At 42.7% G+C, this 21,430-nt stretch overlaps 1 protein-coding gene across 1 annotated transcript in view; it reads left to right on the top strand.

Moving 5' to 3' along the window:
• Positions 1 to 21,430, top strand: part of MAP3K15 (mitogen-activated protein kinase kinase kinase 15) — a 148,551-nt gene that overhangs the window by 44,318 nt on the left and 82,803 nt on the right. Inside the window, exons 4-6 of the mRNA XM_032286043.1 lie at positions 2,272 to 2,465; positions 6,064 to 6,232; positions 9,176 to 9,282. Coding sequence (XP_032141934.1) covers positions 2,272 to 2,465; positions 6,064 to 6,232; positions 9,176 to 9,282 — 470 coding nt within the window. The remainder of the gene's footprint in view (positions 1 to 2,271; positions 2,466 to 6,063; positions 6,233 to 9,175; positions 9,283 to 21,430) is intronic.

Raw genomic sequence — 21,430 nt, 5'->3', positions numbered from 1 at the left:
ACCTCACTGATCCACACAGCCCTTTTCTCCCTGTCCAAACTAGGAAGGCTTTGACCATAAACTCAACCAATTTTTCATTTTCATACTGCTATAAAGAACTGCCCAAGACTGGGTAATTTGTAAAAGAAACAGGTTTAATTGACTCACAGTTCAGCATGGCTGGGGAGACCTCAGGAAACTTACAGTCATGGCAGAAGGGGAAGCGGGAGCAAGACACCTTCTTCACAAGGTGGCAGGAAGGAGAAGTGCTGAGCTAAGGGGGAAGAGCCCCTTATAAAACCATCACTCACTACCAGGAGAACAGCATGGGGGAAATTGCCCCCGATGATCCAATTGCCTCTACCTGTTCTCTCCCTTGATAGATGGGGATTATGGAAATTATAATTCAAGATGAGATTTGGGTGGGGACACAAAGCCTAACTTTATCAAGGTGAAAGAAAGGAAGTTTAACATTTGAATATATAAATGGCATTTAATTTAGTCTAGGAACATGGCTTCCTTGGCATGGATGAGGGAGAAATTTATTTCTAACTTACCAAAACCTTAATGTTGGATGATTTGAGTCTCTTTAAGAACTTGAAAGTATTACAAGACTGGGTGCAGGGGCTCACACCTGTAATCCTAACACTTTGGGTGGTTGAGGCAGGAGGATCGCTTGAGCACAGGAGTTTGAGGCTGCAGTGAGCTGTGATCGCGCCACTGTACTCCAGCCTGGGTGACAGTGCAAGACTTCATCAAAATAAAACAAAAACAAAAACAAAACAAAACAAAAAAACAATTACCAAAGGAAGCAAAGGGACTTTGTCCCTGTGGGGTAGGCAATTCCTAATGGTTGTGAAGTAGATATGAGCCCACTACCCCACTTATCACATACATACCCCTGAATTTTTACCCCTTCTGCTTATAACACTGGTATTTGTAGGTTTGGTTTTGTTTTGAGATAGAGCCTTGCTTTGTCACCCAGGCTGGAGTCCAGTAGCACAATCTTGGCTGACTGCAATGTCCACCTCCTGGGTTCAAGTGATTTTCCTGTCTCAGCCTCCTGAGTAGCTGGGACTATAGGCATGTGTCACCATACCCGGCTTTTTTTTTTTTTTTTTTTTTTTTGTATTTTTAGAAGAGATGGGGTTTTACCATGTTGGTCAGGCTGGTCTCCAACTCCTGACCTCAGGTGATCCACCTGCCTCGGCCTTCCAAAGTCCTGGGATTACAGGCATGAGCCACCGTGCCTGGCCAGTATTTGTGTTTTGATGGGCTTAGTGCCAATAGCTGGTACCCTCTCCAGCTGCTGTTTTGCAGCAGGGTGTAAGTATTCTCAGAAAACCCTATTTTCAGGGATAATAGAATATCAGAAGCTTTGTCTAAGAGAACATTGACTTGCCACCTGTTTTTGTATGGCCTGGGAGCTAAGAATGGTTTTTACATTTTTTAATGGTTGGAAAATATCAGAATAAGATGATGATTTCAGGACATGTAAAAATATGAAATTTAGGCTATATGTGGTGGCTCAAGCCTGTAATCGTAGCACTTTGGGAGGCTAAGGTGGCCGGATTGTTTGAGCCCAGGAGTTTGAGACCAGCCTGGGCAACATGACAAAACCCCAGCCTCTGCAAAATAATAGAAATAGTAGCTGAGCATTGTGGCGTGCACTTGTAGTCCCAGCTACCAGGGAGGCTGAGGTGGGAGGATTGCTTAAGCCTGGGAGGTTGAGGCTGCAGTGAGCCATGTTCGTGACATTGCACTCCGGCCTGGGTGAACAGAGCAAGACGCTGTCTCAAAAAAACAAAAGATCTGAGACTTACTATATTAATATGTGTTTCCTAGAAAACAATTTTTATTCCACAAAGTTTATAATGGTTCACCTATAGTTAAATGATCAAATAATATGCCTTTTTTATCTATGCTGAAAGAAAAACAATAAGCCATGTTGCAATCCTTGCTTATCAGGGGGTTCAAGTTCCCCCTGGTTTTGGGTACATATACAATATGATTTCTGAGATTTAAAACCCGAAACTTTCTACCAATGAAGTTCAGAGATACATACACGTCAGTTCAGTATTTGAAACCAAATTTTTGTTATGTATCTATGTGGTAGAGCTTTTGAAATTGAGCGGTTTCCTGTTTTGTGCCTGATAGATCCATAGTTGTATTGCACAAATTGTTTTCATCCTCAGGCATTTTGTCCGTGCCTGCACCACCAGGTCCCACCTGCCCAGACGCTATGCTTCCACATCCGTTACTTTCTGGAACATCTTTGTTTCTTTTTTCCAGGCATCCAGTGGAAATTATTATTTCATCCCGTACATCATGACACCGTGCGCTGATTATTTTTGCTGCGAGAGCGATGCCCAGAGGCGAGCCTCCGAGTACATGCAGCCCAACTGGGACACCATCCTGGGCCCGCTGTGCATGCCTTTGGTGGACAGGTTCATTAGCCTCCTTAAGGACATCCACGTGACCTCATGGTAATTCCCATCAGCTACCAATAACACTTGGAGACTCACTAAGATATCCCCCTCAATTTCAGGGAAGTGGTACACCTCCAAATGACCAGAGTTGCCGGAGAACCCCTCTATTGTCCCTTACTGGCTCACTTAGCTGGGCCACTGAGATGAAGCCAAAACAGAATAGAACTGGAGTTAGGAAGTCAGGATTGAGCCTGCGGCCCCGACTCCCTGTTTGATCTTGACATGTAACTTTTCTTCTCTGACTAGTCTCCCTCTTGTAGATAAGACAACTTAAAGGATGTTGTCAGTGATGTTTTTTTGAAGGATCTCTTTCAGCTCTGAGATTCTGTGTTTCAAGATTATTTCTGAGCGTGGCTTTACACTCTCATGGCTGTTGAGGCTCTTCAAACATCTTAGCGAGGTCATTCTGATCTTACGCTCTTGTGCTTCAAAAGTCTGCATGCGCTGAATGGAGCTGCAGCCATCCTCAGGATGTACTGTGCTGTGTTTTCTTTAGGGTTACATTAGGTGAGGTGAAGTATGCAGAGGTGAATAGGTTTTTAGATTGGAATCTTGGCTTAGGTGATTCCTACCTGTGTAGCCCCGAAATAGTCAGCTCGCCTATTGGAGCCTCAGTGCCCAAGAAACCATACCTTCAGATGTTCTTACTGTGAAAGACAGAAAAATTCTTCTTCTTAACCAAAGGATCCAGTTATGTTGCTTGCAGCCAATTTAAAGGATTTGGTCTTGTAAGTTGTGTCACAAGGAGAAGGATTTGTCCTTCCAAAACAAAGGAAAATCCCAAACACTGGCAGAGCTGACCTGAAACGAAATGTAGAGGACCTCCTGTCCCACTGTGGTTCAAATAGTGGCACCCTGAACCATGGAGTGTTAGACTTTAGTGTTGCTATGAGGAACACATGTGTTAATGGTCTCCTTTTCCATCCCATCACCTCTTCCCTGGCTGCAGACCTTCTACAGACTTTAATGGAAAAGGAGATTGGGAACCTAAACATGAGTTACCACATGCCAACATAGAGAGCAAATGGGGGACATTTTGTGGCACATTCCTGGAAAACCTCATGCCTTGCTAACTATTGTCTGGTTGCAAAACGAACACTTCAATGAAGTTTTATGGAAAGCTTTCCTAATATCATATTTTCAGGTCTGACAAGGAGGTAGACTTGCTTGGATCTGCCAGACGATTGAGGTCTTTGCAAGACATGGATTCAAGTTTGTTTCTCATTCAGTGTGTGTATGTATCAGTAGGCAAACAACTCTTGTGATTTCATTTAATTTCAGAGGACTTGAAATACCTATTGGTGAATTCCACCCCATGAGCTGGCAGTGTCTGGCAGCAGTTAGTAAGAGGGGAAGTGGTGCTTATAGTTTAAAACATCTATAACACAGATGGAAAGTAAGTTTTTAGCTCAAGTGCCAACTCTGATAGATTTATAAAGTCTATTTTGAGTCCTGTGCTGAAATTGCTTTGAAGCCATTTCCAAGTTCTTATTGATCAGGAACATCTACCCTGGTTACAGAGGCAGAAATGGCTGCATACTTATTACATATCTGATGTCCCCAAGCCATACTCAAGTCAGTGTTTAATTTACCTAAAAGTTACTATTCTTTTTAGGTTTCTTAGTTTATTAAAATCATTTTTCAGAATTACCCTTGAAAAATAAGGCTGAAGTACAACTTTTTACTTATCAGGCTAACCAAATAACACTTAATAGCTTTGATGCCTTTATAGTCCACCAAATGGGCAATGGCTGGCATCTAACTTAATGACTCATTCAATTAGTGACATAATTTTAAACACTGGCAGAATCTACTAATTTGTTAATCAATGGGATGACGGCAATCGACAAGGAAATAGAAAACTAAAGCCATGCATCGATGTTTTTCTATCAGAATCCTTTCCGTGGGCATCACTTCATTCTCTAAATGTTAATGGAGGTCCTCTTGTGAGCATTGGACCAGGTCATGTAGTGTATGTACACTTGTTTGATGTTGTTTTGTAATTATTGAAAGTAAGCACTATTTGTTCTTCCCCTGTCTCATTGTTTTCCTCTCTCTGAGGACGATTATTAAATTGAGCTTACTCTCTTTTTAATGGACAGCCTAATTTTACACTGCAGTTAGACCATTTCAGCTTCTTTTTTTTTTTGTATTTTTTTAAATTTTGAGACTGAGTCTCACTCTGTCACCCAGGCTGGAGTGCAGGGACGCAATCTTGGCTCACTACAACCTCGGCCTCCTGGGTTCAAGCGATTGTCCTGCCTGGGTCTCCTGAGTAGCTGGGATTACAGGCGCCCGCCACCACACCCAGCTAATTTTTGCTTTTTGAGTAGAGATGGGGTTTCACCATATTTGCCAGGCTGGTCGCGAACTCTTAAGCTCAGGTGATCTGCGTGCCTCGGTCTCCCAAAGTGCTGAGGCTACAGGTGTGAACCACCGCTCCTGGCCCCATTTCAGCTTCTAAATGGGGGCAACAGTATTACTATCAGACAGTGTCCTGTCTCCACTTAAAAATTCCTTTGGAAAATAGACAAGATATTTTAAATCAATCTACGGTTGTTGTAACTCGACCTCTGTATATGAAAGTAGGTCATTTTTCAAGGTTTTAAACCAAGTACCAGATAATCGTATTGACTCTTTGAGAGCCTATGGTGATATTTCAGTGTGAATTTAAACTACTTTAAGTGTTTTTAAACTTCCTTGTGCTTATCTAGGTGCCCACCAGAAGGAAGTTTTGTATTTTACATTAGAAAAACCATTCTTGGGGCCAGGTGTGGTGGCTCACGCCTGTAATCCCAGCACTTTGGGAGGCTGAGGCGGGTGGATCACTTGAGTCCAGGAGTTTGAGACCAGCCTGACCAACATGGTGAAACCCCATCTCTACTAAAAATACAAAAATTAGCCAGGCGTGGTGGCACAGGCCTATAGTCCCAGCTACTTGGGAAGCTGAGGCAGGAGAATCACTTGAACCCAGGAGGTGAAGGTTGTGGTGAGCCAAGATTGCGCCATTGCACTCTAGCCTCGGCAACAGAGAGCAAGACTGTCAATAAGTTTCCAGGCATGACCGCTGTGCGTCCCATCTTGTATTGCTCAGGGACACAACACCAGTTTCCAGCTCTCACCTCAGTTGGAGAAAGCTTAATGACTACTAACGAGAGACACCTGATAGAGAAATTCACTTGAAAGACATTCTCATGTATGTTTTATGGGTTTTGGAGCTCTGTTTGGCTTTGTTACTAGTGGGGAAAATAAATATGCAAGAAAGGTACCTTCTTGCCCTCTGTGTGTTTGAAAATGCCAGAGAAAGTGGGTTTGGTTGGCAGCAAGTCCTGTGTGTTGTCCAATTACAGATGGGAGTCACCTTGGAAGATATCTTCAAGGTTGAATGAACTGATTTTTGTCATTTATTGGTCAGTTTATACAAAATGTGAATAAGTAGAAAGCATCTCCTGTTTATTGGTGCAGGGAGGCTCAGGTCTGGACTGAAGTCCCCATGTGTTAGCCTAAATCACATCAGTGAGAACCATTTTGGGTGCAAGACTGTCCTGGGTATGTGTAGATATGACTGGAGGTTTTCGTGTTTTTCTTTCTCTAGTGTTTATTACAAAGAAACCTTGTTAAATGACATCCGGAAAGCCAGAGAGAAATACCAAGGTGAGGAACTGGCGAAGGAGCTGGCTCGGATCAAGCTCCGCATGGATAATACTGAGGTTCTGACCTCAGACATCATTGTTAACTTACTCCTGTCCTACCGTGATATCCAGGTATGAAATCCACCTAGCTGAGGCTCATGTATGCTGCATTCTGTCTTGGCTTGAGGAACTTCTTGTGAAGTATTTGAATACTCAGTGTGTGGTGAGGTGGCTGCTTTTTTTTTTTTTTTTGAGACGGAGTTTCACTCTTGTTGCCCAGGCTGGAGTGCAATGGTGTTATCTTGGCTCACCGCAACCTCCGCCTCCTGGGTTCAAGCGATTCTCCTGCCTCAGCCTCCTGAGTAGCTGAGATTACAGGCATGCACCACCATGCCTGACTTATTTTGTATTTTTAGTAGAGATGGGGTTTCACCATGTTGGTCAGGTTGGTCTCGAACTCCTGACCTTAACAGATCCACCTGCCTTGGCCTCCCAAAGTGCTGGGATTACAGATGTGATCTACTGCGCCTGGCCAGAGGTGGTGGCTGTTTTATAGACAAATAGGTATGTGGCTAGGTCATAGGTCATCCAGCTTATCTGTTACTGTGGAAATTTTGGAGAAGGTTTGGTCACATGGAGGCTAGTGTGACCACTCCCACCAGAAGAGATGTCATAAACAGGACTGTTTAGCAGAAGGAGCTAAGAATTTAACAGTTTATATGAACTTTAGGCATTGTTCCAAGCCCTTTGCCAAATCTGAATTCATTTAATACTCTTTACAGCTCTATATAGGGTGCGTATGGTCTGATTATCCCCATTTTACACATGAGGAAACTGAAGCACAGAGCCATTAAGTGACTTGTCCGAGGTCACACAGTTAGGTCAGTTAGGTCAGAATTCAGACTGAGACTGACTGGCTCCATTGTCCTTGTTTCTAACCCCTCTGGTGTGCGACTTCCTTTAGGCTTTTGTCACTTCCTTCTTTGTTTACCACTATACATCAGTGACAGGGAGAACAGGTCTAGTGGAGACACATTCAGGACCAAGAGAATGTAGGTGTTAGCTAAGACAAGCATCAGAAGCTATTGGAGGGTTCTGAGACTGGGCTTTGGTCTATGGTTCCATGAAGGAAATTGAACCTTTCCTCCCTCCAAGTTGAATGCCATTGAGCCCCCTCTAAATGTGTCTTGCCTTCCTTCCCTTTGGAGGAACACAGGGTCATGTACCTTACTTGTAGAATTCCACAATGCCATGTTGAGGGTTGCTGGCCAGAAGTGTTTAAATTGAAGGGATGGAGGCATCCATTTATGACCTGGATTAAAACAGAGTCAGCCACTAAGGAACTCCTGCCCCTAGTGATAAACAGATGCAACTAGCTGATTTTATTTTATTTCTGTTTTTTTTTTTTTTTTTTTTAAATATTTATTTACTTATTGAGACAGAGTCTTGCTCTATTGTCCAGGCTGGAGTGCAGTGGTGTGGTCTCAGCTCACTGCAACCTTTGCCTCCCAGGTTCAAGTGATTCTCCTGCCTCGGCCTCCTGAGTAGCTGGGATTACCAGTGCCCACCATCACACCTGGCTAATTTTTTTTATTTTTAATGGGGATGTGGTTTCACCTTGTTAGCCAGGTTGATTTCAAACTCCTGACCTCAAGTGATCCACCCACCTCAGCCTCCCAAAGTGCTGGGATTATAGGAGTGAGCCCCTGCACCCAGCCAGCTAGCTGATTTTAATAGCAGGTGCTACTAGGGATGATGATAATGATTAGGTCATGTCCTCTAGGACAAGAAAATGGGAATGACTTTCTTCCCTCGAGGTGCTTCATTTTGTCCTTCCCTTCATGCATCCCTTTTTTTCATAACCTTCCATTCAGGCTCAAAGGTGGGCCAAGATGTTCTGGGAATACCCTGCCTTCTCCCTTCTGGGGCAGCAGCATCAAGGTGCAGAGCCACAGGACAGGCACGGGGTTTCAGCGGGAAGCCCTGCTCTGCCGAGTACGGCTGCTTGTCAGCAAGGTGGCCAGTTCCAGGGAGTCTAAGCCTGGGCTGAAAGAGTAATAGGTGACACTGCTAAGAGGGGGCTTAGCTGAGACATGATCTCAGCTTTTTTTAAAAAAAAGCATGGTCGCATTTTTTCCCTGGGTATTTATGAAGTTTAGAGCAATGGTTCTCAACCCGAGGACATTTTTGGCAGTGTCTGGAGACACTTTCAGTTGTAAAAACTAAATGTGTGTGTGTGGGGGGTATGAGGGGGTGGTGTGCTATTGGCTTCCTGTGGGTCAAGGCCAGCACCCTACAGTGCCCAGGACAGCTCCCACAACAGAGAATTATGGTCCAGAAATGTCACTCGTGCCAAGGTTGAAAAACACTTGTTTAGATTAATGTATTTGATTCTGGCAAAATAGGAAGGACTGGGGTCTAGCTGCTTTGACTGTAAGTTTGTGTGTATTTGTCCAGTTCACTTTAACACACATCTCTGCTGACAGTGTTTTTTTATTTTGTTTTGGTTTTCATTTTTTTGACAGAGTCTTGCTTTGTTGCCCAGGTTGGAGCATAATGGCACGATCTTGGCTCACTGCAACCTCCACCTCCCAGGTTCAAGCGATTCTCCTGCCTCATCCCCCTCAGTAGCTGGGACTATAGGCAGCCACCACCATGCCCAGCTAATTTTTGTATTTTTAGTAGAGACGGGGTTTCACCATGTTGTCCAGGCTGGTCTTTAACTCCAAACTTCAAGTGATCCACCTGCCTTGGCCTCCCAACGTGCTGGGATTACAGGTGTAAGCCACCATGCCCAGCCTCAGCTGTTTCCTGGCTGCTGGGCTCATTTACTTTCATTGCCTTTGAATGTTTCCTGCCCCTTGATAGCAGGGATTCCTTTTCTGTTCTATCATCCGTCTTATTTTCTGGCCTTTTCCCCTCCTGTTAAAGGCTGCAAGTAACTTCACTAAATGCCCTTTGTAAGAAAGGGCCTGTCTTCAAGTGCTGAGGCTGTCTCATGGTTATAACAATTCAGAAAAATCAGTGAAGAGCTGTGTTTGCTCTCTTGCTCACTTTGGGACCTCTTGCCAACAGGACTATGATGCGATGGTGAAGCTGGTGGAAACACTGGAGATGCTGCCTACATGTGATTTGGCTGATCAGCATAACATTAAATTCCATTATGCATTTGCACTGAATAGGTAAGAACAATAATGTATGTGCAGGGTTTTGAAACATGCTACCTGTTGAATTCTGCTTCCTTCTTTCGTTCAACATTGAGTATGAGCCAGGTCACATGCTAAATGCCAAGGTTATGAAGATGGGCAAGGCCCAGTCTTTGTCCTCATGGGCTTTGTATTTGGAATATACATTCTAGCTGTGGGATCAGACAGATCATTCCATCCTAATAGCTTCGGACAGCAGCAACACAGGCACCCCCTGGCTTCATGCATCTCGTCACACATTAGGTCACATCTCTTTTTAAATTGAGGTAAAATTTATAGTCAGTGAAATGCACAGATCTTAAGTATATCATTTGTGTTTGGTAATTGGCTGTACGCATGGAAATAACACTCCCATCAAAAAAGAAAACGTTTCCATCACCCCAGAAGTTCCCTTGTGCTCCTTTGCAGGCAGTCCTTACCCCCTCCATTTGGAGGTCGCCCCCTCCATAGGCACCACTGTTGCAGCCTTTATGTCCATAGATGAGTTTGGCTTGTCCTTGAACTTCACATAAATGGAATCACACAGTGTACACTCTTGTGTCCTTCAGCATTGTATTCGTGCAGTTGTATGTATTAGTGGTTTGTTCATTCTCATTTCTGTTGCATAGTGCTTTGTATAGCTATGCCTCGATCATCTGTTTTACTGCTGATGGGCCTCTAGGTTGTTTCTGGTTTGGGGATACTGAGAACAATGCTGCTGTGGACATTGTTGCGCATGCTTTTTCTACGCATATTAGATACATTTCTCTTGGGTATATAGCTTGTGTTTGTAGTAGACATCGACAAACAATACTAGGATTCTGATTCCTTTTTGGGTGGAAGCTTCATGTTACTATGGAAATGTGTCTACTCTCTCCCCAGAAGCCTTTAAACCCAGCATCCCAAGGTGTGAAGCATTGTTGTGTATTAAGGCCAGTCTTCATTCAGCCTGAAAAAGCAGTCTTGTAACTTTGCTCCCCCAGCATAGTGAGCTCCATTCTTAGTTATATTTACCTGTGCTCGATTTACAACAATTAAATGAGTTATCACTTCTAAGGTTCTTGGGAGAGTGCCTGGCACATTGTAAGTGCTATTAAAAAATTGGCTCATTAAATAAAAATCATAAGGGCCTTTTAAGTTAGTCTTTACTAAGTCTTTTTCCCAGACGTAGTAGAGGTAACTGTTGTCAAACAGAGAATGAAATAATAGATTGCCATCTTCTCAAAACACCAAAAGAGTCAAACAAGATTTGAAATGGAAAATTGGGGCTGGGCGCAGTGGCTCATGCTTGTAATCCCAGCACTTTGGTAGGCCGAGGCAGGCAGATTACTTGAGCTCTGGAATTTGAGACCAGCCTGGGCAACATGGTGAAATACTGTCTCTACAAAAAATACAAAAGTTAGCCAGGTGTGATGGCTTGTGCCTGTAGTCTCAGCTACTCAGGAGGCTCAGGTGTGAGGCTTGCTTGAGCCTGGGAAGTTGGCGTTGTAGTAAGCCATGACTGCACCATTGCAATCCAGCCTGCATGACAGAGTGGAGACCCTGTTTCAAAAAAACAAAAAGAGAGAGAGAGAAAGAAATGGAAAATTGGTATTTAGGAGAAACAGGTATAGCAGAATGAAGTGATCCTGAGATGAATACGGTTCCAGTTTGGGAGCAGAACGGCTGGGATTGCACACCGGAGAGCCACCTTTCTCTTTGATGAGTCTTTTCCTTCTAGTCCAATTATCTCCTATTAGACAGTGGCTCTATTTAATAGGGCCAGACAGGGTCCTCAGTGCTGAGAACCTCATTTTCTCCAACAAACTAAGGCTTTTCTGTAGGATTGCAGTACTTGCTTCATTTACACATGTAATCTGATCCTGAATTTCACATTTTTGCTTTAGGCTTAACTTGGCCAGCCGTCAGCATAGTAGGAGTTTGCATTACACATTGAGCATCTCTAATCTGAAAATCCGAACTCCAAAGTGCTCCTAAATCCAAAACTTTTTGAGTGTGACCTGATGCTCAAAGGAAATGCTCATTGGAGTGTTTTGGATTTCGACTTAGAGATGCTCAACTCGTAAGTATAATGCAAATAGTCCCAAATCTGAAATACCCCAAATCCAAAGCACTTCTGGTCCCAAGCATTTCGGATAAGAGATATCCTATTGTTATATATAGTTTTCAGGGAGTTTATGGCATTACCTTTTATCTGTAAAGGGGAAAATAGTGATGAACAAGAAACAAGTTTTCCTGCATTAAAGTTGACCTTTAGCTCTGAGGAAGTGGAGCAAATCGTGGCCAGAAATGAGTTACTGAAGGTTGGCAGTAATGGATGTCTTTTGACCCTCAGATGTCAAGGGCTCCCTGTTAGTGGGAAAGCTGGCCCCAGCTGGTCAGCTTTCCCTGATACCTCCCACTTCACTGAACTCAGGAGCCCATTCAGAGCTACTTTAACTGCTTGCTGCTTGATGGCATGGAATCCTTTATGAGTGATTTTTATTTGCTGTTGCTTTTACAAATGGGACTTTGATACATGAATGTAGTCAGAATTTCTGACCAGGGATCCAGCCAGTGAGCTGGATGGTCTAGAAGAAGAAAATCAGAATCAAAGTCCCGGGTTAAAAACAAAACGGAACTTGCCAGTCGCAAAATAGAAGGCACATACTCGTGTTCTACTTCCAGCATCTTTGGATAGAAACTGCCAGCTCTGGCAAAATTGACCTCTTTGAACTACTCATCAAGTGGCAGGGCAGTTGGATATGTGTGACACTGATTGGAATGTCTGATGTGTCATTCTAGAAATAAGGGGAGTACTAGACAAGGATGCTCTGCAGACGCTAGAAATGTGTGCAGGGGACATTAAATGAACGTGACTGGATCCAGCCCACACCAGAGGGGCTGCATGCTTGTTCCAGAACCTACAGTAGTCACCTGGGCCTTAGTCTCTGAGCTTCCCAGCTAGGTCATTGCTCAGGTGGAGGGACACATGTCCCTAAGAGGGCAGAGTGGGCTCATCACTACAGTAGCCACGAGCCTCCTTTTGTCTCCTCTATTTATGTTCATTGATCTTGCTGTCTTAATTTCCATGTTGATACAAGTAGCATTCTTTATGACATGTTTGTCAAAATTAGAAAAACGATGAAATATTCCCACTTTTTTTTTTTTTTTTTTCCTGAGATGGAGTTTGCTCTGTTGCCCAGGCAACAGTGGCCCAATCTTGGCTCACTGCAACTTCTGCCTCCCAGGTTCAAGCCATTCTTCTGCCTCAGCCTCCTGACTAGCTGGGACTACAGGTGTGCACCACCACCCCTAGCTAATTTTTTATTTTTAGTAGAGATAGGGTTTCACCATATTGGCCAGGCTGGTCTCGATGATCTGACCTCATGATCTGCCCACCTTGGCCTCCCAAAGTTCTGGGATTACAGGTGTGAGCCATTGTGCCCGGCCTGACATCTTCCCACTTTTCTAATGCATTGTCTCCAGGCACCTAAAAGGATCTTGCAAAAGAAGGATACGTACTCGTTGCTTTTCTAATGAAGAGAACCACACAATCTGCCAACTTAAAAGGAATCATTTAGTCCAAATCCTTTGTTTTGGAAAGGAGAAAGAAAGAAGCAAAAAGGCAAGGGCCCAAAATATAACAGCTGGTCAATAAGAGATCTAAACCAGAACTCCCTAATTTTACCACAGCATGCTGCATATGCTACTTTTTAAAGCTGATGTTAATAGTATCATGGCATAATCAATTAAACTCTTCCAGCAGGCTTTAGCTTATATATATTTTGGTTGTCCTTCAGACAACCAAAATAAGGCAGGGCCCTCCACTTGAAGTTGTGTCATTCTGTAAATAAGGGGAGTGCTATCCCTTTATATGTCCTGGGTTTTTCATATGCAATGAGAGCATTGGATGATAGCTAAATATTGAAGCTACCGTCATAATATAAACTTTTTGTTTTTTTGTTTTTTATTTTTTTGAGATGGAGTCTTGCTTGTTGCCCAGGCTGGAGTACAGTGGTGCGATCTTGGCTCACTGCAACCTCTGCCTCCTGGGTTCAAGTGATTCTCCTGCCTCAGCCTCCTGGGTAGCTAGGATTACAGGTACATACCACCATGCCCAGCTAATTTTTATATTTTAATAGAGACGGGGTTTCACCATGTTGGCCAGGCCGGCCTCAAACTCCAGACCTCAAGTAATCCACCCACCTCCGCCTCCAGAGTGCTGGGATTACAGGTGTGAGCCACCGCACCTGGCCTTTGTTTGGTTTTTATTGTGCCAAAAAAATACATATAAAACTTACCATGTTAACCACTTTTAAGCATATAGTTCAGTATGGTTAAATATGTCCACATATGGTGAAACACAGCTCTAGAACTTTTCATTTTGTAAATCTGAAACTCTGTACCTATTCATTAAACAGCTGCCCATTGCCCTCTTCCCCAGTCCCTGGCAACCACCATTCTCCTTTCTGTTTCTGTGACTATCCCAGGTACATCATATAAGTGAAATTGCACGGCACTACTGTCCAATCTTCTGGCTTCCTTGGCCACATTAGAAGAAGAATTATCTCGGGCCACACATAAAATACACTAACGATCACTGATGAGCTAAAAAAAAAAATTGCAAAAAAATCACATAATGTTTTAAGAAAGTTTACAAATTTGTGTTCAGCTGCATTCAAAGCCATCCTGGGCCATATGCGCCACGGGTTGAACAACCTTGTTGTACAGGATTTGTCTCTCTCTGATTGCCTTATTTCACTTAGTGTAATGTTCTCAAGGTTCATTCATGGTTGTAGCATGTGTCAGAACTTCCTTTCTAAGGCTGAGTAATCCATTGTATGTACAGACCACATTTTGTTTATCCATTCCTCTCTCGATGGACATTTAGGTTACCTCTTAAGTATTGTGAATAATGCTACTATGAACATAGTGTGCAAATATTTCTTCTATATCCTGCTTATAATTCTCTTGGATGTATGCCCAGAAGTAAAATTGTTGGATCATACGATAGTCCTATTTTTAATTTTTTTTTCTACTTCTTTTTTTTTCTTGAGACAGAGTCCTGCTCTGTTGCCCAGGCTGGAGTGCAGGGGCATGATCTTGGCTCATTGCAACCTCTGCCTCCCAAGGTCAAGTGATTCTCCTGCTTTAGCCACCTGAGTAGCTGGGACTACAGGGGCATCACCACGCCTGGCTAATTTGTTTTGTAGAGATGGAGTTTCACCGTGTTTCCTAGGCTGGTCTTGAACTCCTAACCTCAAGCAATCCATCTGTCTCAGCCTCCCAGAGTGCTGAGATTACAGGCATGAGCCACCATGCCTAGCCTATTTTTAATTTTTTTGAGGAGTCTCCAAATTGTTTTCAATAGTGCCTGCCCCATTTACATCCTACCAGTAGTATACGGTTTTTCAAATCCTTGGCAACACTTATTTTCTGTTTTTTTATTAGCCACCCTAATGGGTATAGATGATAGTTTATTGTAGTTTCATTGTACATTTCTCTGATTGGTGATGTTGAGGATCTTTTCATCTGCTTGTTGGCCATTCATATATTATCTTTGGAGAAATGTCTATTCAAGTCGTTTCCCATTTTTTTAAAAAGGTTATTTGACTTTTTTGTTGTTGAGTTGTAGGAGGGGGTATATGTGTGTTTATATATATTCTGGCCATTGACTCGTGATCAGATACACAATTTGTAAATATTTTCCTATATTCTATAGGTTGATTTTTCACTCTGTTAATTGTATCCTTTGATGCCCAAAAGTTTTAAAATTTGACGTCTCATCTAACCATTTTTTTTTTTTTTTTTGAGACAGAGTCTTGCTCTGTTGCCCCATCTGGAGTGCAGTGGCACGATTTCGAGTTCTGCTCACTGCAATGTCCACCTCCCAGGTTCAAGCGATTCTCCTGCCTCAGTCTCCAGAGTAGCTGAGATTACAGGTGCCCACCCCCACGCCCAGCTAATTTTTTTATTTTTAGTAGAGATGGGGTTTTGCCCTATTGGCAAGGCTGGTCTCGAACTCTTGACCTCAAGTAATCCACCTGCCTCAGCCTCGTAGAAGTGCTAGTATTACAGGCATGAGCCACCCCACCTGGCCAGATGTCTCATTTACCTAATCCTGCTTTTGTTGCCTATTTCTTCAGTGTCATACCCATGAAACTTTTGCCGTATATATACTTTTTATAGCAAAAACCCAGTTGTATTTTTTTTCTTGATAAATGAACTGTCTTATCTTCTGAGCAGTGGCCTTGCCAATAATGCATGTTATCTTCTTTTACAGAAGTATTTACTCAAAAGGCTCTGTCTTTATTCCTCTTCACTGGCCTCCTTGAGCCCATGATGTCTTCCTTTTCTGTCTGTTTCCTTCTTCAGTTCCCTCCTTTTTGTCCTTCCTCCTTTATTTACTAACTTATTCATGTGTCAGTGGAAGGGCTGTGTGCACAGGAAAAGAGTTCATGAGAGGTGACTGAAGTTAACAGGTGGTTTTTGAACAATCACATTTTCAAGTCCAACAGAGCTTAAAGGTAAAATTTAAAAATTACACATGTATATTTATCTCACACATACACACCTGAACTTATACAGACAAGCGAATTTGTTTGATTCAAATGAATTTCACTGCAGTGTTCTGCATTAATTTTGGCAATGCTGCCATTATTCAGAATATTATGGCATCAGTCAGAGTGGAGTTTTTTCTTTGGAATTGCCAGCTTTCTTTATTTTTTCATCTCATCTCCCTCTTCTCCTGTCCTCCTCCTCTACTCTGTTGCCCAGACTAGAGTGCAGTGGCGTGATCATGGCTCATTGCAGCCTTGAATTTCTGGGCTCAAGTGATCCTCCCGCCTCAGCCTACTGAGTAGCTGGGACCACAGACACACACCACCATGCCCAGCTAATTTGGAATTGCCGCTTTTAAGGCACATAGGAAATCAATATCATTCCAATGGGTTCTAAAGACAGATCTGGGTTCCATTTCCAGCTTCTGTACTTCAGTGTTACGGCGTGGTCAAGTCACTTAACCTCCTGAAACATTAGTGCCCCCATTTATGAAATGGGGTACTGGCTTCTGCCATGTAGTACAACTTGGAGTACTCCTGGCATGAAGCAGGTGCTTGGCTATGGCTATTACTGTGTACCTCAATCACCCATATCCCTCTACCAGATTTGAGGGCTAACTTTTGATCATTTCCAAATACCAAAACTACTAGCAAACTACAGAGATTGCCACCACAGACAATATTTAAAATAACATACCTTTGGCTCTGAAAAAAATTCTTAAGAGAAATTTATAGACACGCTGCTAGCACAAGAACATTGTTAGAATAAGCATCTGGCCCTCTGAGATGACTATTTTGCATGGGATGGGGTTTATATGAATATAGATATTTATAGGAAAAAAGGATCGTTTGGTAAATTCAAAGTTTATTGATTTAGAGCAGGTTTCTTCACCTTGGCACTGTTACTATGTGGAGCTGGATAACTCTGTCATGGGGGCTGTTCTATGTAGACTAAGATGTTTAGCAACATCCCTTGTCTTTACCCACTAGATGCTGATAGTACTCCCCCGACACCTTGCCCAATGTAACAACCAAAAATGTTTCTAGACATTGACAAACATCCTATAGGGAACAAAAATCACTCCTGGTTGAGACCACTGCTTTATAGGGAGGCATTTGAGGTACAGAAAGAGCACCCACTTTGACATTTGCATCAGCAGCAATATGATGTTGCCAAGCTAATTAAACTCGTTAAGGCTGAATGTGTTCATCTGTAAACCAGGATGGTGATGCCTATAGTGAGGATTAAATAAGATATGCCATATGCAAACGACTGCACCACCCCTGGTAGCTAGAAGGCAGTTCATAAAAGTTTGATATCTCCTCCATTTATCCCTTATTTACACTTCTTCATTCTAATCGGGAGATAACCTAGTGTTACATAAAAAGATTACAGAGTCAACAGGGCAAGTGCCAAGTGGCTTAGTCTGTAGGAATTACAGTTGTTTAAAGTAGACAAAAAAACTGCTTGTAATGTGGCCAGAAAGTGGTCCGGAGCTCTCAACTGACTGTTGGTCATCCAGAGAGCGTTCAACTGGGGAATGGTTTCAGAAATATTCCAGAACCACTGTGCTGTGTACAACCCACAAAACTGTGGACTGGACTGCTGTGAAAAAAGTAGGATGATGAGAATTAATTAGAGGCTCTAAAAATCAAATAAGAATATCATAAGTAAAATATTTAGCATGCTGCCGGGTGCATAGATAATGCTGGATGAATGTTAATTGCTCTTCTATTTCCCAACAAAGAATTCCAACCACCAGTGTTAGGTCATCCTCAATGATAGTCTGAACCGAAAACAGTGTTATGACCAAGCTTTCTGTCAGACTAAGAAAATGCAACACTGAGAGAGCTAAGACTAATGAATACAATGAGTAAAGGACTTTCAAGTAAAATTTTTCCTGACCTAACATCAAATTTTACATCAGTGAGATTTAAGAATACAATTCCTTATGTTTTTCTCATGCATTTTTTTTTCTTTTAAACTTCCTCTAGTGGTTTAACGTATTTTTCCTCCGTAACAGTAAGGTCAGATACAGGAGACTTTGTTTTAACATATCTTTTGTGATTGGGCATCCAGAAAATTAGTTAACAGTGTTAACAGCCTTGCCAGTTGCTCACTTGATTAATGTTTTGAGGCTCATGGTAGCATGTATTGCAGTTACCAGTCTCAGGTATCAGTTGAGGACATAAGGACTGGGAATTTATTTGTAATACATTTTGACATGCAGGGTAAACTGTTAATGATTAACCATTCCTGAGGAAAATCCTGACCCATGTAAGTTGCTACCAGGGCCTCCACTTGACACTCTGAATCAATTACTTGTGGACATTCCCCGTTGTCTGCATTCTGAAGTTCTGGTTGCGTTGTTGAATCTGGAAGATCAAACTGGAAATTCAGGAGACACTAACCCTGGAAAAGCTGCCTTCTTTCCCTCTGCCTGAGGATTTCACACAAATGAGAAAAGCCACAGTTCCACTTAGGAAGCATTGACTTTCCTGTAGATTCAGCCTCCTACGCCTTAGAGCGGATGCTGAGAGACTTCACAGGTGTTCATCCTGGTCGCTGTTGCCCTTGAGATAAGGACATTGATAAAGAGAAACTGGGAGGGAGACAGCCTTTCAGATTTTCCTGGACGAGTTTCTAAAGAGACACAATAGCCACTAAATCAACCCTATATAACCCCCTTCTCAATTCAGGATGGGAATTTACATTTCACTTTAGATAAAATATTATCAGTAAATGAATTTGAATAATGCTTCACTTAGGATTCAGAACAGTTGTGTTTCAGTGTGTGTGAACACTTTGTAGTGCATCACAGCTCTTATGTCAGCAATGCAGAAAGGATACATTTATATCTGTGCTGAAGGACTTATAAAGAAGGGATTTTGTGTTGTAGGGAAAGTGTTGGTTTGAGAGTTAGGCAGCCTGTATTTTTTTTTTTTTTTTTTTTTTTGAGACAGAGTCTTGCTCTGTCGCCAGGTGCCAGGCTGGAGTGCAGTGGTGTGGCCTTGGCTCACTGCAACCTCTGTCTCCCCGGTTCAAGCAATTCTCCTGCCTCAGCCTCCTGAGTAGGTGGGACTACAGGCACGCGCCACCACGGCCAGCTAATTTTTGTATTTTTTAGTAGAGACGGGGTTTCACCATGTTGGCCGGGATGGCCTCAGTCTCTTGACCTTGTGATCTGCCCACCTTAGCCTCCCAAAGTGCTGGGATTACAGGTGTGAGCCACTGCACCCTGCCAGGCAGCCTATATTCTATCCCAGTTCTGCTACTAACTAGCTGGGTATCTGTGGGCAAGTCACTTTACTTCTCAGGAATTTGTAGAAGTGGACATACCGAAGATAAGAAATAAAAAGGGCCAAGTACAGTGGCTTGCACCTGTAATCCCAGCAACTTGGGAGACCTGAGGATAGGAGCCTGAGACCAGCCTGGGCAACATAACAAGACCCCATCACTACAAAACAAAATTTAAAAATTAGCCAGTGCGGTGGTGTACAGCTATAGTCCCAGCTACTCAGGAGACTGAGGCAGGAGTATTACATGAGCCCGGGAGGTCGAAGCTGCAGCGAGCTATGATTGCACCACTGCATTCCAGCCTGGGCGACAGAGCCAGACTCTGTTTCGATCAATAAATCAATAAGTTTAAAAAATAAATTACCTGATTAATTTTTAAAATATAGAAATAATTTTTTAAAAAAGGAAGGCTGCAGGTTGGGTACCAGTTCCAGTTCAGGGTGTCTCTTTAGTTGTACTCCATGTGCCAGATTCACCTGATGCCACCCAGTGTATTTCAGTGGTTGACCTTTGACGAGATTGGAGGGGAAGATGGGCTCTGACTACAATGAACAGTGCAGTTTTGCCTGACTCAAGAGTTTGTTTAGGTGATAGGGAGAAATGGATGGCCAGAGGCTGGCTGGCCCCAGGGGTTGAGGACGTTGACTGATAAGCTAAGGAATTTGGATTTTGTTCTGTAGGCCCCAGGGAGTAGTTTCTGAATGTTTTGTAAACAGGGGACTAACATTTGTCAGATTCTGACTCCACTACTATCTGCGTGGCCTGAGGCAGGTCACCAAACCTTGCTAAGACCCCATAGTCATCTTTTTTAAAGACAGAGTGATTTGGACCAGATGATTTGGAATACTGCTCTCCTTTCAAAAGTTCTAAGTCTATATCTTGAAGCATCATTGTATTAGTTGAATGATTAGAAACAGATCCTTTAAGACCTTGCTTTATGATGGATTCTTTATCCTATCAGTGATCCATCTCAGTCCTATTTGTTGTTGTAAACTCAATTATGTCACTGCTCCAACGAGAGGAAAAGCTACTCTGTGTGCTTTCTCACTTTGCTTCCTAGTAACATGTTAGAGTAAAAAGGAATTTTTGCTTAAACAGTAAAAGATTTTGTTAGAACACAGGTTAAGTGAACTAAAAGGCATAAATACAATTTATTTCACTGCCAAATGCCACATTTCCCTCAAATTATGTGCCCGCTGCCTCAGCTAGTCTCTGTCTAGTTCTGTTGCTGTTGCTGGCTGATTTTGTGTGTGTGTGTGTGTGTGTGTGTGTGTGTGTCTATTTTGTTGCATTTTAGATTCTGGGGTACATGTGCGGGTCATGTAGGATTGTTGCATAGGTACATACATGCCAATGTGGTTTGCTGCCTCCATCCCCTTGTCACCTATATCTGGCATTTCTCCCCATTATCCCTCCCCAACCTCCCTACCCTCTCCGCTGTCCCTCCCTTATTTCCCCCCAACAGACCCCAGTGTGTGATGCTCCCCTCCCTGTGTCCCTGTGTTCTCATTGTTCAACACCTGCTTATCGGTGAGCACATGTGGTGTTTGATTTTCTGTTCTTGTGTCAGTTTGCTGAGAATGATGGTTTCCAGCTTCATCCATGTACCTACAAAGGACACGAACTCATCGTTTTTTATGGCTGCATAGTATTCCATGGTGTATATGTGCCACATTTTCCTTGTCCAGTCAATCGTCGATGGGCATTTGGGTTGGTTCCAGGTCTTTGCTATTGTAAACAGTGCTGCAATGAACATTCGTGTGCACGTGTCCTTATAGTAGAATGATTTATAATCCTTTGGATATATACCAGTAATGGGATTGCTGGGTCAAATGGAATTTCTATTTCTAGGTCCTTGAGGAATCGCCACACTGTCATCCACAATGGTTGAACTAATTTACACTCCCACCAACAGTGTAAAAGTGTTCCTATTTCTCCACATCCTCTCCAGCATCTGTTGTCTCCAGATTTTTTAATGATTGCCATTCTAACTGGCGTGAGATGGTATATCAATGTAGTTTTGATTTGCATTTCTCTAATGACCAGTGATGATGAGCATTTTTTCATATATTTCTTGGCCTCATAAATGTCTTATTTTGAAAAGTGTCTGTTCATATCCTTCACCCGCTTTTGAACGGGTTCGTTTGTTGTTTTCTTGTAAATCTGTTTTAGCTATTTGTAGATTCTGGATATTAGCCCTTTGTCAGATGGGTAGATTGCAAAAATTTTTACCCATTCTGTTCGTTGCCAGTTCACTCTAATGATGGTTTCTTTTGCTGTACAGAAGCTCCGGAGTTTGATTAGA

The sequence above is a fragment of the Sapajus apella genome, unplaced genomic scaffold, assembly GCF_009761245.1.
Source record: "Sapajus apella isolate SASKATOON/1434 unplaced genomic scaffold, GSC_monkey_1.0 scaffold17, whole genome shotgun sequence".
Taxonomy (NCBI): Eukaryota; Metazoa; Chordata; class Mammalia; order Primates; family Cebidae; genus Sapajus; species Sapajus apella.
This window is presented reverse-complemented; position numbering and strand designations above follow the sequence as displayed.